This window comes from Bombus vosnesenskii, unplaced genomic scaffold (assembly GCF_011952255.1).
Source record: "Bombus vosnesenskii isolate JDL3184/JDL3185 unplaced genomic scaffold, Bvos_JDL3184-5_v1.1 scf7180000013286, whole genome shotgun sequence".
Classification (NCBI taxonomy): domain Eukaryota; kingdom Metazoa; phylum Arthropoda; class Insecta; order Hymenoptera; family Apidae; genus Bombus; species Bombus vosnesenskii.
The window spans coordinates 139,426-157,771 of NW_022882939.1; the positions used below are offsets into that span (position 1 = coordinate 139,426).

Consider the following 18,346-nt stretch of genomic DNA (forward strand, 5'->3'; position numbering starts at 1 on the left):
TGACAATGGCCAAAGAACCTTGAACGAACAGCCACTGGGGATGTACAACAAACAGAATCGACGGGATCAGGAATACGTCTAGAAGCTTACGTTTCGTGGAATGCATGTGTGATGATGTTTATTATAGAAGTGAATCAGGCAAACAGTTTTATGTTCGGTGGATCGATGTTGAATTCAATCTTCGATATTGGTTTTTCTGAGAGTTTTCCGAGGGACCCAATATAGATGCTATTATTTCAATAGATATATGCGATAAACACTATGGTTATTATAGAAGTTTCGGTATCGTAGAATTATAAAAGTATTGCCTTTGTATATTAAATATCGATCGACAAGGATACGCTAATCGTTATTATGATTAATATATTTGTTTCTTTGTTCCAGGTGAGCGAAATGCAATTATGGTTTCATTTCTCGTAGCTCCTGCTATCGTAAGTAAGTTACAAGAAATCTATTACCGTAGAAGAGTGCACATATGCGTATTTTTAATTTTCTAAAGTTACTTAAAAGTCATAGATAACTATTTAGAGTAATATTTGAAATATATCTGATAAAACGACCTATAAACTCCGATATTACACGAAAAAAAAAAGAAAACTAAGCTCTCCAAGGTTCTCCACAAACGTCGTCTACACCTCTCGCGTAAACTACCTTTCATCCTCGATTAATTACGTACCACATAGTCGTCGAGAGACAAAAAAGAAATGATTAGACCCGAGACCTTCCTGTTCGATAAAACGCAGTTAGTAATTGGCCGAACGATCTTCTTCCGTTCTTGAACGCGCGTTTCCTCCTCGTTGAACGACAGCGACCTTTAAACCCCATACGTATCGCCTAGCGGTGGTCTCACGTAAGAGTTCTTCAAGGGATTGGCCAGCAGATTGCCTGCCGGTCTCCAACCACGCCGGAAAGAAAAGTTCGCTGACGTCGTATAAGGTCGTGCAAGGCACCTGCAACAGCTTAATAGTTTATGGCAGACCCGTGGACTCACTCGTCGACGATATTTTCCACGGGGGGTAGCGGTGAAACGACAGTTGGCCGTGGGGTAAGGCGCGATAAAGGGGAGTTTCCAACGTTCGAGTTCGTTAAAAGTACGAAATAAAAAGGAAGTCGTCGCGATAGCAAGAAAACAGGGCAATTATTCGAGGTGAAGTCTAGGACATTTTTATTAAAGTTTCTTATCAGACGTCGCGTGATGTAGGTATAATGCCACGCTCGAAGCGCTTCTCTCTGAGAGTTCCAAAGCCATTTTCTCGCGTTTCCGGCGTGCGCGCGTGGAAGCTACCTTGCGTTCGGATCGTTTCAGATGTTTGTCATGCTTTATAAGGATACTTGGAGATTTAAGAGCGTTTCCAAAGTTTTTTACACCTCTCCGTTGTGTTTTCGGACGAGGCTTGGCCGTTATTGCACTTGAGAAGCTTGAGCGTTCGAGGTAATTTTTATGATGTTGAAGGTTATGGAGCTTCATGTAGCATTCTTATATTCGTTTAAACGTTGTTTGTTAGTTTATTTCTTTAGAGTTATTATGCTTGTTAAATATTTTTACGCGTATCACTGTAAGAATAAAGTACAATATTTTCGAGAGTCATAAGTGACTCTGTCCGTATCAGACCGCATGTTTTCGAAGACGTCTGGAGAGACTGCGTCATGCTGAAGTATCCTCTGTACTATATACAAAAGCATAGGATAAGAGGCAAAGAAGGTCGGAGGACGTGCCACGAGACACTTGCATTTTCGTAGCAGACTTATTCTTTTCTGTGACGGCGAGCAGGCCATATCGTATTGTAGTCAGACATTAAATGACCGTCTTGAAATAGCATTACAAAGCGTACTTTTGACTGTATATAAGGAAACGTGGATTTTTACAAACTGTAGATTTTTTTACACTACCGTTCTCATTTTCTTGTTATTTCATATTTTTCTGTTTCGACGCAATTTTTCGTTGAAAAATTTATAAGTGAAATTAATGCGATATATGTTGTATAATGGTATCCCGCTGAAAGTACCCATCCACATGTTATTTAGCAATAAAGCTAGACAAATTTACCGAATGTCCAGCTGGACAAATTGTAGAGTACAAATTAAATAATAAAAAAAATATCTATATATGTTGTATACTTCTATTATTTATCACAATTCTTTGAATATTGATTAATTAGAGAAAATTGAAGATAGGAATTATATTTCGAGAGATATTGTATTCTATGATTTACTATACTTGAATTTTTGATACACTATTGGATGTCTATGTTCTATATATTAAAGAAATAAAATATGTTTATTATAAATCTTTAATTATTCATATTAAATCAATAATAAGTAAATACTATAAATATAAATATCTGCATTGAATTTTCATTTTAAAGCAGTACCAGACGTGAAGGCCCATTAGCTCAGTTGGTTAGAGCGTCGTGCTAATAACGCGAAGGTCGCGGGTTCGATCCCCCCATGGGCCAAAATTTTTTATTTTTTTTTTTCATTTTCATTTAATAGAAAAGAAAAATTACTCGTTATAATTTCACTCCCGAACATCGATACTATTTTTATCCTTTTATTTTTCGATTTATTTCGTGCGCAGAGACGAGAAGTTTCCCGGTGGTAACGTTATACGAAAACTTGGCGGTGAATACGTGCTCGTTCACAAGGAGGTGCGAAGTAAGAAAGGAATTTGAGTTTTAGTCGAGTGCAAAGAAACTTCGGGAACGACGTTCGTGTGTCTAATTGAGTAACTTTTCCCCGATCGACATGGCTTGTTTCGAGAGAACTGAAATAGAAGTATTTTCTTGCAATCCTGTAAAGAGGAAGACATCGTTTTCGTAATAGGGAAAAGTTTTTTCGTCTAGCCAGACTTAACGTCCCGCTTATTTACTCGATGAATTTAGGTGTCTGAAGTTCCACTATTACTTGGTCTACCTGAAACTCAGTTTGATACAGCTTTAATTAAAAATAAATTTAATTAAAAGTAAGTATAATATGTTGCCTGAACAATATTAATTTTGAGTTTGTAATAATTAGATACTTTAAAGAAAAAGGGAAATAGAACGAGAGAACGAAATGGAATTCTGGAATTTTCATTATATTTTTTATCAAATAATTTTATTTGAGTAAAAAATAAGTGTAAAATGAGGAGTAATATCAATTATAAAGTTTTCATATATGAAAAGAAAAGAAAAAAAACCAAAAAAAATTTCCGGTACCGGGAATCGAACCCGAGCCTCCTGGGTGAAAGCCAGGTATCCTAGCCACTAGACCATACCGGATCAGATGTGAAGTGTGTTTCATGTTATAGTTTTCTACTGATAGTAAGCATACAAACTTCGCTCTTTTATTAACCTTTCAATATAATTTTACTACTCCAAATTATAAAAACCTATTAAATTTACTGAAGCTACAAATATCTAACTAAAAATACTATCAAAACGGTCGACTCTCTGTGGTCGGCATATTTTTCTGCTGACACTAGCAACTAACTAGTAGAAACATTATTAATAAATATTCATCACTGCCATAGAGAAGTCAATGGAAGACAAACTTGGAATATCGGCGCTGTTGCTACATCCAACTTTGAAGAAAAATTTTAAATGTCATCACAATGGCGACATTCCATCTCACAGGGTTAATTTAAAAAAGAAAAATCGTAGAGAAACAGTTTCATCCACTTTGTTTCCACGGCTATTATACACCTAGAATTTTTGTAACGCGCGTTTTTGTATCTGCCCGTAGCATGCCATAAATCCGGGACAGCGATTTAAACGTGGCTGCCGCTGTCGTCGGATTTAAAAACAGTTTACGTCCCCGTAGCGTCGTATCGGTTGGCGACAGCCCGCTATTGGTCGATTGTTTCTGGCAACAAATAATTGATTTATTTTGTTTTTTTATTCCATTCGTAGTCCTCTGCCCCCCTTTTTTTGTTTTGTTACCATCGGAAACATCGATGGCGCGGCGTATCGACATCGCGAGGAAAGGTCCATCGTTCGAGCGGAAAGGACGCCGGACGTACGTCGGAACGAGCGATACGCGGTGGAACAATTATCGGATATCCACGGTTGACAAATTACACGGTCAACCGGCTACTAGTTTTAATGAAGCTCTATCGAGCAGCCTGCTCGCGTGTCTATCGGGAAATGAAAAACGAAGTGTTCCACGTGCGAAAGGATACCTGTTCTTTCGATCGATAGCCTATTCTGTTTTTACTATTAACCTTTCAAAATTGATATTAACATTGTACGACGATATTTATTCTCTGATCGTAGTCCGCGATAAAAGAATTGTTGCAGACCCTGCAAATATTTACGTTGTAAATTATACAAATTTAATTTTCGATACATACATACGTTTTGTACATTAATTTCTGCCACGTAGATACGATGATGTTAATATGAAATTTGTTTTGCATATAAAAACAGAAATATCATGAAAAAGCGACGCGTCAAATTAATAGCACACTATTTTAAATAATGAAAATTTGTTGATATTCGTCGAGAGGAATTGATAGTTAATAATTCGTAAAGCCGCCAGAATTTCGTATAATTGAAACGGTTCGCTTTGGAATTGATTTAAGAAGGCTTTCAATTTTCTTTTTTGTTTTTCGTTTCCAATTCTAATAAAATGTATTCTTTCAATTGATTTCTGCTATTGAACTGTCTGTGTTTAACATAAACAGCTTTAGCAAGATTCCTCAACAATTTTCCATTATATTTATATGAGGGGAACGTGCTGGCCATTTCAAAAGTGTAATATTACTCTTAAAATATGTTTCCATTACTTTTGCAGCATGGACCGCCGCGTTATCCCGTTGAAATATAAATTGTTCCCCAGAGATTCGTGTTGCATATGTTTCAATTTGTTCTTAAATAATTCCGGATATTTTTGATATGCAGTTTACGCCTATAAATATATTATGATAAATAATATTGATATTTATCAAATTATGAGAAATATATTTTCGATAAATTTTATATTAGCTCAAGCTTTTTGTGTCCTTTCGCAAATCCTGATAATAACAATACTGCCTATCAGGGCTGTCAAAATTAAATTTTTTTCCTCGATAAACGATACTTTTCTCTATTTCTTTTTCCAATGAGTATGCTCCTCAGCAAACTGCAATCTTGTGTTTTTATGTGCCTTTGTTAGAGGAGGTTTTCTTTCCAGTTTCTTCCACTGCAGATGCTTACACTGTTTCAGGACACGTCGGACATTTCTGATATTCGTTTTTATCCCAGCTGCTTCAGCAATCTGTCTTGCAGCCATCGATGAGTTCGATGCTGCTCTTAGGATAGTACTTTTCGCGAGCACTTAAAACTTTGGATCTTCCACCATGTAATTTCGAAGTAAATTAGCAATAACTCGTGGATTAGCTATCTTTAAAACAGAATAGTTTTCTTTTTGTAATGTTGAGATTATTTGTATTTCCCCGTCTGTTAGCTGTTTTCCACAGTGGCTGCTTACGCGCAATATAAATAGTCTTTTGCCTTCTCCATTTTATCCTGATCTTTCATGAAGAAAGATCAACGTTTCAGCTACGTACATTTCGTTCATATTCAATAACTTCACATTCCTCAACCAAAGCGCATCTTCCATAACCTTCTATCTTAAATCACCGTCTCGTTCGTCGCATAGATCATTCGAAAGTGGTTCACGTGAACAGATCAGATCTATTCCTCGGCGAATTTATCGCCTTGGCCGATGTATTTCCCGGGTATTACGTCATTAAAGACGCATATTCGTATTCTCGTAGCGGTGAGCGTCTGGCAGCGTCGTTTCATCGCGTACGCCTGTGAGAAAATGTTTTTCTCATAGCCAGCAGCCGATTTTATGGAAGCTGCTGGTGTGCACGACACTTCGCCCTGTCTTTCGTAGAACGATCATTTTTCCATCGACTCGTACGGGCCGTGTGTTCGCAATAGTTTCACGATATTATTGTGAAAGGAATTCGTGTTATGAATTCAGGGGAAAGCTAATATATTCTCAACCCCTCTTGTACGATTCAATTATTTAATGTTATTAGTTAATTTAAAAACTACAAGTTATTAGTATTAACCTTACGAGTGTTTACTAAAAATAATGAAATACATATGTATTCAAAGAGATATTCATTTTTTTAATGAACTGCTTTCACATACTGCGAACTTGTGAAAAAGAACTTTATGATCTAACTTTTATCCTGTCAAATCATTAATGTTAATTGGTTAATTATTGTGTAAGAAAGACTTTATTTCGTTTTTTCTTCAATTTTATTATCCTTTCCTATGTTTTCAGACTTCAGTTTTTATGTCTGGAAAGTCGAAGATTACGCTGTGCGCTCATTTAATTTATGTGATCACGTTACTTGTACGCGTTATATCTACACGACGTGCACACACGTTTCTTCGAATCGTTATTTAACTATTCATCCATATGTCACGGTATTGTGTAATATGCATGTAATGAGTCGTAAAAAATAATTCGTGTTTTCGATCTAGTAAGCTCAAGTATAAATTAACGATGCTAGTAACTAGCATGAATTGTGTTTACATACCCGTGCTCCGTGTGCTGCGATAATGTGTACAGCTTTTTTACTTGCTAATTAAATAAAATCATATCTTTTCTTTTAACAGTATATATACAAGGTGCGATGTTAAGCGGTGCAATTGCAAACCCAAAACTTCAGAAATTTTAATGTATCATACCAGTACTCCAAGTCAAATAATCATTTAATCTATTTGAATACCAGAAAAGATTTAGTTGAAGTAGTACAGCTAGCTTACTTTTATATTTAAATATCATGCCAAAATTCGAATAAAGATACATTGTTTTATGATATCTTCTTTGCTTAATCGAAGATAAATTGGACGGAAATTTCCTTAACATTGTGGAAGCTTGCAAATTTCTATCAGAAATGCATATTTCTCAACGCATCCTCGCTCCCTTCGTACGTGCAAGCTTCATGCAGTTTATTCCGAAGACCTCTATCGATCATCATGTCCCATACGTCAATTTTACACGCTCCTGTCTTCCACCTACGCTTTCTCATGCTACCTTCCTCTGTCTCCACGAGGATAGAACCTTACTGTGGCAAAAAGCACCCGTCACAATCTTCGGGGAGCACGGGTTTCCAAAGTGGAAAGCTTTTTGTTACGCTAGGTGTACGGACTGATTATATTGAACAATTAGTCTTCGAAACTGCCACTTATTCAGGAAAAAGATTTTACGTCGTAGTAAAAAAAAAGATGGAGTTCTGATCATCTGTTTTGCTCAACACGATCGGTGTACTACATTGGATTTTATTATCTCTATTATAGTTGATATTTTTATATCTGTACCCTTATGCTATATTCTACATTATTTTATATTTTACTTTAGTCAAGTACGAATCGTCCTTGCAAGATCTTCTTGTGAATAAAACGTGGTTGTTATAATGGATAAAAAATTCTTCTTCTAAATGTTCTATTAATCTCAATCTAAAAGAAGCTTGTAAATTCTAATTCAAACAGTAGAATTTCTCAATTTTTTGGAAATTCACTCTTTAAGAATCTACTAGATGTTTCACTAAAGGAAAAATGACTTTCAAACTAACTTCCATTTTCTCGAATAATTCTCCACGATCAACTTCATATCACTTGCACCTCTTCCATGTGGGAACTTCATCAAATTCATCAAACTGTATTATACCTCTCTCCTCATCAAGCACGCACATACACACACTCTATTACAACTTCATTTAATTGATTCCTCTTCTCTTATTCAACATGAAAATTCCACCTAACTAAACGTTTCGCCATTCACCAACACCTTCACACGTCAAACTGCCTCAAAATAATTCGCTTCAAAATCGGCCTGTACAATATGCATTCACTTCGCTACTTTGCTCGTAATTTGCTCATCGTGAAACTTTCCCCATCGTGTTTCAAAATCGTCTCCTTTATCTTGGTAGCTGGAAGCCCGAGAGCAAACGCATCCCACGCGAGTTGTTTTTCCTCGGTCTCGGCCGCATCAATCTTCCTCTTACCGCCGTGAGATTTCCGCCAGCGAAAGCTCGTTCTCGCCTCGCTTTCATAAAATTTAATAAATTCGTACGTTTGACCTCTGATTCGTCGAGCGATCGCTAAACGGCGAAATTTTATTACTTTCATTTCGAGATTTTACTGTAGCGAAGGAACAGCGAGTGTTCGTTCGCTTGGTCTAAACGAATCATTACGATTTCTACGAGATTCTAGGAAAGTCCCTCGCTCGCTCGCTCGCTCGCGATTAAATCTCTCTCCATATTGCATTCATCTCGCAACGAGTAGAGCTAATAAAGCGGCGTATCGCTTTAGATCACGCTCGCGAGTTACGGGATACCGTTATTAGCGGTCTAACGAGACTTAGGCCATACCGACGCTTCCACCTCGAGAATACCAGCACAGTGGTTGATTAAATTACTCGAAGCTCGCAAGCTGTGTTTACGCCAAGTATTGTTTCATTTGGAAAATTCAGAGGATCGAAAGAGGTGATGTTGCCGGTAGTGCTGCAGGCTTCAGATATACGAAGAGTTTAAGAGTGGATGCTGGATCGTGGGATTTTCATTGACTATGCAGTGTTTCGCTCATTCACAGTCGCTTTTAAATCACTTTTAATAGTATAAATATACAGACTCATGAAACAACGTAGAAAATTATTATGTATATGTTATGTATACCGTGTTTGTAAAAAAAACTATTTGACCGCACCTTGATTTTCCAATGAAGCATTTTTTTTTTGTCAGATTCTACGTTTCATTTTCATATAGCTATATACGTTTCTACACAAATACGTTTTATAGCCTGCGTATATTGCGGGTGTTCTATAAAATTTTATGTATTCGTTTCATTTATCTCAAAGATATTTAAATATCGGTGTCACGTCTTTCTTTGTTTTTATCTCTGTAATAAACATCTTTGTAAAAATAATGACTCGGTCAACACCTGAAACATCACTTAAATACCCATATCCAAAAAATTTAATAACACCCATACGTGAAAGCGATGAAGCTTTCCGCGGGCGTACGAGCCACGACAAAGACGCGAGGCGGTGATCTTCACAGAAGCACAGAAGAAAAATATCACGCAGCTGGGAGTAATTAAAGGAGACGTTCTCTCTTGAACAAGCGAGATGCCTGCACGTTGTCGTCGAGCGAGACGCGAGCTCCGGCGACAAAGTTTATTATTCCGCATCAGTCGAATGCGTGGCGTGTCGCAGGAACGTCGCCGTGGAACGAGGGAAAGAAACTAGTTTCCCGGTCGTGCTTACTTTATCCGGCCAGCTCTTTTCGAGCACCACGAAACGCTCCTCTCGTACGCGAGAGAAACGGAGAGAACGACACTCTCCTCGTAATATTCCGTACTCGTGCGCTCTTATAAAGGCACACACTGTTAAAAAGACCCTCTCTTTGCCGCTGGGGCGAGGAGGGCCTCACATGGTAACGAGACTTTCGAGGGTCTTCCGCATTAAAAGGCGCGTTTCTTCGTGGCAGACGAAGAAAACACAGAATAGAGAGAGATGCAGAGGAGAGAAAAAAAGGAGCACGCAGTTGCACGGCATATTTGCCGTGCATCAAAGACCTGGAATGCCCCGTAATGGAATTGAGAGGAGTCGGGGTTGGGCTTCTTCCTGTTTACCAAGCTGATTTCTTGATTTTTATTGGCCCCACGATTGCAGACGAGGGAATTTTAAACAGCCTCGGAACCTCGAGAACGACGTCCAGCGTATAAGATTCAAATTGATGAAGAGCTGTCGGCTTTCCTTTTCTTAGCCCTTTCGAATCTTAATTACTGTTTAATTGATTAAACGAAGGACTTAATTACGCAGAGTTTTATTAAATTTGTCTGTTTGACTTCAGTCTTTTCTTTTTTTTTTTGTCTTTTTTCTTCTTGACAATTTTAGCTTGTTGCTAGAAGAAGAAATTAATCGGTGCAGCCGGAGAAATCTTTTTTAACGTACCTTTTATCATTTTATTAAGAGGGCGTGAAATTGTACGTTTTTATTTTTGTATTACGTCTATATTTATGATAATAACGACATACTTTATTGAATAATTGAACTTCATTTTTCCACGTTCCAATAATAATTATCTTTAATCGTTGGACTTTATAGTTTTTAAAGTTTAAAGAATCACATAACCATGACTAATCGCCAAAGGCCTGAAGGTATCTAAGGTCTTGCGATCGAGTCCAATATTCTGGACTCGATCTAATTCCACTGTAGGCTTGACGAGTACTTCGAACTCATTAATTTCCGTGCTTGTAATAGTGCATTATAAAAAAAGGAATCAGTAATATAGTGTCGTTTGAATCATTGTAATATCTTTTGTAATAATTTCTGTTTGAATCTGAATTTGGCATTTGAAGTCTTTTAATATTTCTATGTAGATACTTGAAATTTCCCGTAGCCATGATATTTTATTACTTTTGATTGTTTGAAGTTTCGAAAAGTTTTGAAAATTCTGAAAAGTCTTGGAAGTACATATAACTTTATCTGGCAACCCAATAATTTTATATTAATAATTATATTCTTTTATCTATACATATTCATTATCTTGAATAGCTTTAGTTTAATCAACAACTTGGTCCTTCAATTTTTTTTTTATTATTTAATTTGTATTTTACAATTTGTCCAGCTGAACAATTGGTAAATTACTTTAAATTGAAAGGAATCAAAACGACAATGTCATTATGCAATATTTAGGGACATTGAGCAATCGTGGTAAATATCCTTCTTACTGTCTTTCCTATAATTCGATTCAATAATTCGTAATTCTGTATGTGAATTTTACATTTTTCGTTTGGCGGTAGAGTTCAATCGCACGATGAAATATAAATTTTCTTTTGGTACGCATTTCTACAGTCTTGTCTTTGCTCGTGGCCGACAAATAACGCAGTGAATCACAACATAGAAGCAGAGAATGAATTGCATAATTCTGGTGCAAATGACTGTTCGTCAACGCTCGGATTATTTCCATATTCAACTACGTATGATTGGTCATGTACACTGCTCTACGTGGTAGGAGGGATAGAATAAATCTAGAAAGAGAATTTTGAAAGAGAATTGTCGCGTTCTTTCCATCAGTCATATCTCTTCTACACACGGTACATGTGCAACAGTTTTAATTTATATTCTCCGGCATTTAAAAAATTTAGTAAAGAATCTAGTGAAAGTGAAAACGTGAATTTTATATGCTGCATGATCAAATAAAAATACCGAAACCATTCTTTAAAACATTAAAAACACAAAAGCCGTTTGTTAAAATATTGCAAAAAACAAAAACACTTATCCATTTTCGTTCAAAATTCGGATTACTTAAGATGTCGGCTATTCTGATTGACAATCAAAACTGAATTTCAAAGTGTATGTCAACATCGCCTAATTCCAATAAATGAGAGCACATCGATCAATAAAGATGGAAACAATCAGAAAATCGGACGAATCTCAATGGATATTTAGCACTAGGCAGCTCTTAGCGACGCTAAGCCCGCTACTAGCAGCGTTCCTGATCGGTTTAACAAATGGTTTCCACACCATTCTTTTGACACAGCTTATTCCTACATCCACAACAGACACGAACAACCACGAGATCTGGATAACCAGCAACGATGATTGGTATCAATCGCCGTTTTCTGGCGCCATGTTTGCTATCATAGGCTGTTACTTGTCAATAATCGCCATGGAAAAGTTAGGCAGGAAGAAATCCATGATGGTAATTTTTCAAATATCTTTAATCGGATGGATCGTCATTGGGTTTGCAAGGAATATTCTGTACATCAAGATTGGAACAGCAATTTGCAGCTTAGGTGTTGGTCTCTTTAGTCCCCTAATACCGGTTTACATCGGTGAAATAACAGATCCTTCGCTAAGAAGCTTGTTCTTAAGTATGATAAACACGATGATGACATCTGGTGTTCTAATGGCCGTGACTTTTGGCTCTTTTCTTCACTGGAGAATCGTCAACTACATCTGTGAGGCATATTTATTGATATGTTGGTCGACCTGTGTTATATCTCAAGAAAGTCCAATCTGGCTGATGAACAGAGATCGAAAGAAAGAGGCGCTGTATCATTGGGTCCATCTTCGAGGATGGAAATCAGAAGGAGAATATCGTGCCATGGAAACAGCTGTAAGAAGAAATGTCGAGCAAAGTAAATTCGTCGGATCTACGATCATTTCCAGATTGAAGTACGATCTGTGTTCAAAAGACTTCCTATGGCCTCTGTCCGTGTCGTGTATGTTGTTCTTCGTGTATTACTTCTCCGGATACAAATTAGTGAAACACCATATGCTTGATATTATCTCAACGACTGTTCAGTCTCGCAGCCTCGTTGCTGAAATAATTATAACGTCGATGATCTTTGTTACGGATATCGTTGCTTGTTTTTTTGTATGGAAGTGCAACAGGAGAACGTTGGCCATAATTTCTGCAATGGGCACAATCTCTTCTCTATTTGTATTGATTCTTTACGTGTACCTTAATCTTGAAGTATCCTGGCTGATTATTACTTGTTGCTTGTGCTACTATGTATTTTTTGGAATCGGTCTGATACATTTGCCATGGATATACTGCGGAGAATTGTTCCCCAGTAAATTAAGGAGCTCCGGCAGCAGTATCGTGTTTGGATTTTCGTATATTTGCACCGTAGTGGACACGATACTAGCGCCAGAATCGATCATACCGCTGGAAATGCAGGAGCTTTGTATAATTTATTTTACCTTGATGGTGGCCGGGAGTAGCTTCTTGATCTGGAAACTACCGGAAACAAAGGATAAGACTTTGTTGGAGATTGAAAGGATGTTTGACAACGAATCGGGCGACAACAATGTGAATGTGAATGTTATGATGATCTGAACAAACAAACATCCTTTGTTCTTGTGATCGTGTATGTTTGCGTTTTGTATTTATATTTTGCGAAATTGAATCGCTTGGTAAACTATAATGATCGTTGTAGGGCAAGAGTTAGCCTCTTCGAGCGAAATGCAAAATGAAACATTCGATAATTGCACAAAAATCGGCACGCGAGTTTTGCAATGATGCCGATGTAGCTTTAACTGAGAAATCAAAATTTGTTATTTTTCATTTATAATCAATAAAACCTTTGCCAATATGTTTCTTACATTTTTCTGAGTAAAATCACACGAAACGCGATATAATCCGCAGCATATTTGCTTACGCAATGAACGATAATAAAATACTTATCAATAAGTAAATATAATTCAAATTATATCGCGTTTGATCTCATTTTAATCGGAAAGGCCTCAAAAATACGTCAGTAAAAGTTTAATTTAGAAAAAGTCAGAAGTAAAAAAGTTTCACTTTCGAATTGGTTCCTAAATACATTGTCTCAGCGATATCTGACGTTGGATCATGTTACATTACTCGGCGGTCTCTGCGGACCATCGAGCTTCGTGGTGCATCAGAAGAACCTCTCCTATGTGGTGCTTTTTTTTTATTATAGACTGTTTTCTATATTGATTTTTATATGGTCGAGCGATAAGATTTTGCGAGAGTTATTCAGGTTGACAAATAAACTCTGAATGTTTATACAATTACGGTAAGCGTAAAGATATGAGAATGTGTAAAGATAAGCACAAAGGCTTAATAATCGAGTGAAGTGTGACAGAACATAAATATGGCACGTGTTTATTATATACATGTTGATATTTTCCTTATAATCGACGCTATCTGACGCATTTGATCACTTGAGTATACACATTTACATGTATATGTGTATTCGAATGATTGCATCAGCGGTAATACTAAAACAGTGTCGGGTAAACATTATTTTTTGCTGTCAATATCTTGAATAAGATGTTAATTATGAAAGAATATTAATTGGAATAATTGAATTTGTTGAACTTGTTGAATTTGTGTAATAGATACGACTGAAGTAACGTCATTGATAAAATTACATCACATCATAACTATATACATTGCTAGACTCTAATGCTAAGTCTTTTAGTATTTAATTCCTAATTGATGTAGAATCATCAAGAATTATAATACAAATCGCAAGGATAAAATATTTAAGAGGAAAAATAATCCTCTACCCATACACTTTGAAAAATGAAACGTTAATAGTTGCAATTCTATTCTCAATTAACTGAATTACATTTTGGGAAGTTTTTTGAGAAAGGAATTAAACTCAACTTTAATATTGTTATAAAATTTTCTATAATCGATTTTTCTTACAAATTAACTCTACTGCAGTCGACTAATTTTTCTATAATAAAATCACTGTTGTTCAGAAAATTATGCACATTAACTTGATGTTGCTTTCTTTATTCGTAATGTAATGAATTTTTTTAACGACAAAGGAATATGGCAAAAAATATAACAACGTCAACCTTGATTTCTTTTATTTAGAAGATTTTATCGAGAAGATATCCTTTATTTAGTATTCTTTTTCGCTACAAAAATTGTTAATAATTTCTCTAAATGTAGTTAAGAACTCGTAATATATTTAGAGGCCGTCCGAGAGTAATAAAGGTCATATTAAAAATTTCGTCGATTTTCTCATTTGTAGTTTTATTAGAACGCAACGTTCTATTCTTTACTCTGTTTCCCTTGGTTTTCAGCAACCTCAAATACACGCGCTATTAGAGGCACGCGAACTGGTCATTATCATCGAAACTTTATTTGCTTCTCGACAAGGAATCCTCACTAGATTTTTATCTTTTTTTCTTAATGAAGCTTCTCTTTGTTCCGTCCTTGTTCTTGACAAAGCTTCTTTAAAAATAGATTGCTTCTTTTTATACAGAATATTTATAATCGTGTTATTTCACTTAATGTTTTTTGCATGAAAGGATTATCTCATTTTATTATGTAAAAGAAGTTTCAACGAGGTCAAGATTTTAATAATTAGATAAAATGTAAGAATGACAAACAGCAAAATAAATATCAATATTATGAATCAATGTAATAATTAATAATTAAAGTAAGATAATTTGTACGCGAAATAGATCGCAAAATGTCTAAGCCTAACTTTCTTACCATTCTTAACTTACAAATAATTTGAAAGAATTTTATTATCCTTATTAATATTTAATAATCCTATTATATTACACAATCATTTGTTAGATCCAATGAAATTGGAAATTTTCTTTAATGAAAATAAAGATTTGAAGCAAAAGGAGAAATTTTACTTGATTCGTCGATAAGTTTGACTAGTTTGCCTACGAAGGATTAATTATTTATATATTTTGTAATTAATGCTGGACTCACATTTAACAAGAAAATTACGAATTTAATTAGTAATAGAGGATATCAAAAATTGTTCGCTGAAAATTTTAATTGTATCCTATTACGGTGGCAAAAAATTTATCGCTATCAGTTATGTAACTTATAACGATAAAGACAATTAGAGTTTGATTTCCCCACACGGAACGTGTCCGAAATGAGCATAATCTTCATGAATGCATAATATCTCGATATACACCATTCCTCGATATACTCATTCCTATAATGAGATTCTTTTTGTTTCTGTCTGTTCTGTCTTTGTATTACGGTGAAAAAAATATTCTTTAAAATTCGTAGACTCCTGATTTTCAGATGAAACATAGATATTGTAATAGCCTAAGTTTGTATGGGAGAAAAATGCATTGTTTTTTAACGTTCGTAAAAATATTTTACGTAAAGGGTGCGTTGTTGAATGTGTACTGTATATCTGTTTTATGTATAATATTACTTTTTACACAAAAAAAAAAATAAATAAATAAATAAATCGAGAACTTAAAGGAAGGTAGCACACCATCAAAGACCAAGCTTTATTTATTATTTGTTTCATTGTATCTTAACACTGTAAGGAGCTTTTTTACCCACTGCTTTTTAAACTTCCAACGTTGCATTATTCATGAAGTCTGCAAAAAAAAGTACGATTAAAGTAGAAATACATTTAACCTCAGATCGTATATGTTATGTAATTATGTTATATAATTTAAACGTTATGTACTTAATGTGTAATCTAGGAACAAGCTTTTGCACTCCCAGAGGTTTCGGCTTTCCATATCAACTATCTAACTAATCAGTTGCTAATCTGTATTATCAGTGGAAGAGAAACTGTTCATTCTTAACTCTATCAGTTTAATTAGTGTTCTGGTTACAAGAAAAAAAAGAAAAGAAAAAAATGAAGAAGTAGAAGTTAAGCGAACAAGAATTCAATATTTACCTGTTGAACGCATTTATTCCTTAAAAATGCATCATTTCTAGAATTATGCGGTTTTCCATTAAAGATAAATAATCTTTCCATAATAATGTTTATTCTAACACTTTTTTGTTTTCTCAGTTGTGCAGCGGCATAAAAACTCAACTGCTGCGTCAACGCCATCATCTACAGTTAGATAATTAAAATGCAATGTATGCGTCAGCACCAGTGAATATTTTAAGTGAAAAATAAATTTTATATTACCAATGATCGTATTACTTGCACAAGTTTATTTCTTAACAGGTTTGTGAGGGGAATAATAAAAACATTTTCGGATTTCAAAATGGCTAAACCAGGATCTATTTGTACCAAAAATTGTAAAACTCTATCGTTGATTTCAATCGACGATAATTATTACACGTTATAATTGTTGGTGCGACTGAAGTTTTAAATATCTTTTCTCAGAATTTGATATAATTATTAAGAACGCTGAATATATTTCTAGAATAGGAAAAAATCAATTTGATGCTCAAGAGCTTATTGTTACGTGAACAAGGCCAACTATATAGTACGGTCGAAAGTGATATTCTGTAACTATGAAGTATTTCCGTCAAAAATAATTTTCGACTGATCATCCTTCTTTCCCTTGTTTCGATGATAATAAAGAGGGATTTAGGAGCTCGCTGAGGGATCCATCCCTGCGTGGTGCTGGCAGCCACGATTTAGAGGCAAATTTGTCGGCGAAATGAAAATGTAACCTCATAACTCTGCCTCCTGTGTGCATCGCGTTATGCATAATCCAACCGCATCCACCGGTTTTTATATACTTCATAAACATTCCCCCGGATTTTCCTGTCGTCTCTCGATGTCATCATCCCACCGCCTCTTTTAAACAGGGAACGACGACGTCTTGCTGGATGCTATCTGTCCATGGTAAAATCGCGTCTGTTTGCATTACGCGTATGTTGGAAATGTCCAATTTTAAGTAGAAGTAACATTCAATGTAAACGTTCATATTGTTGTGTTACTGTGTAGTATAATTTCGATATTCTTTATACTTTTTGATATAATTTTTCTGATTGTCTACAATCCGTTGCCACAATTTTCTTCATTATTGCTCTATATCTTTTCTGTGAATATTATCTGTATGTTGTAAGAATTTTATTTATCGTTGGCGATGATTTATTGTATACGATGATATTGGATGCCACGTTATGTCTTAAACAAGTAGTAACAATCAAACTATAATGCTTTTGTAATATTAAATTTGCCAGATTGCCCATTCTCTCATTTATCTTTGAGAAAGAAAAGAGACGAAAAACGAAATCTCTGAGGAAAAATTCCAATTGGATAATTTACATGCAGAACGTACATAGCAATTTCGAAATGTGCGTTAGATCGCGGGATAAATCGCGTAGCTACCGTTTGCCGTATATTCCGTATGCGTTTAACATGTTTAAATTTTCAAAGTAGCAACGGAATATTCAAACGCACGTTCCGAAAGAAATTTTAATCTCCGCTGGACACCGAGGCTCGCCCCGAACGTAGTCTGCCCAATTTTATCACGTTACATTCGGCCGTTGTACGCGGAGAGCGACGCGAGCAACGCAAACATTTTCCAAAATTCATTTCATCGCGTGGAATTATCGTCGCGAAACCGGACTCCGCACCGCGAGAACAGCAAGTAAATTTGCTCGTTGTAAAATCGAGCCACCAGCTCCTCTCTTTCTCTAACCCTTTTCGTCACGGTAAATGTTTCATAAAGCGCGGAATTTGAAATCGATTAGTTTTATACGTGGTATGAAACAAATCATTGGCAAAGGAAAAGATGGAAAGAAGAATACAGAAATAAAATGTTGAATGAAAGTATCGATATATATGTATTTACATTAATCTATAATAAATGGCAGTTTCTTGCTTAAATGAAACATTTCAATGTTCAATAACTTTCATCGAGTTTTTCTATCATATGCGAGATATGGAAGATATAGAATTTCTTTTTTTTTCTATAATATAAACATTTTCTTTCGCTTCGTTTTTAATTTCTATCTTTAGGTGTACATCCTACGAAGCGCCGCTCTTTTTTCTCATATTCTTCCTCTTTTCTCTTTTGGTTCCTTCTTCTTCACTGTCGTAAGTTAATCTTTGGCACGCGTAAAAGATATTTTAACTAAACATTCCTTAAGCTAGGTAATTTTCGATTCGAGTATCTTCATATCTTT

At 35.5% G+C, this 18,346-nt stretch overlaps 1 protein-coding gene and 2 non-coding genes across 3 annotated transcripts; 2 read left to right on the plus strand and 1 right to left on the minus strand.

Moving 5' to 3' along the window:
- The first annotated feature begins 2,382 nt into the window (after nt 1-2,382).
- Nucleotides 2,383-2,456, plus strand: Trnai-aau. The gene has a single exon. It is a non-coding gene; the product is annotated as a tRNA-Ile (tRNA).
- A 732-nt stretch (nt 2,457-3,188) lies between these two features.
- On the minus strand, nt 3,189-3,260 carry Trnae-uuc. Its single transcript has one exon. It is a non-coding gene; the product is annotated as a tRNA-Glu (tRNA).
- Nucleotides 3,261-11,020: 7,760 nt separating this feature from the next.
- LOC117232341 (facilitated trehalose transporter Tret1-like) lies at nt 11,021-14,519 on the plus strand. The gene has a single exon (XM_033491675.1). The coding sequence runs from the start codon at nt 11,369-11,371 to the stop codon at nt 12,830-12,832; it is 1,464 nt and encodes a 487-aa protein (XP_033347566.1). The 5' UTR covers nt 11,021-11,368; the 3' UTR covers nt 12,833-14,519.
- The last annotated feature ends 3,827 nt before the right edge of the window (nt 14,520-18,346 follow it).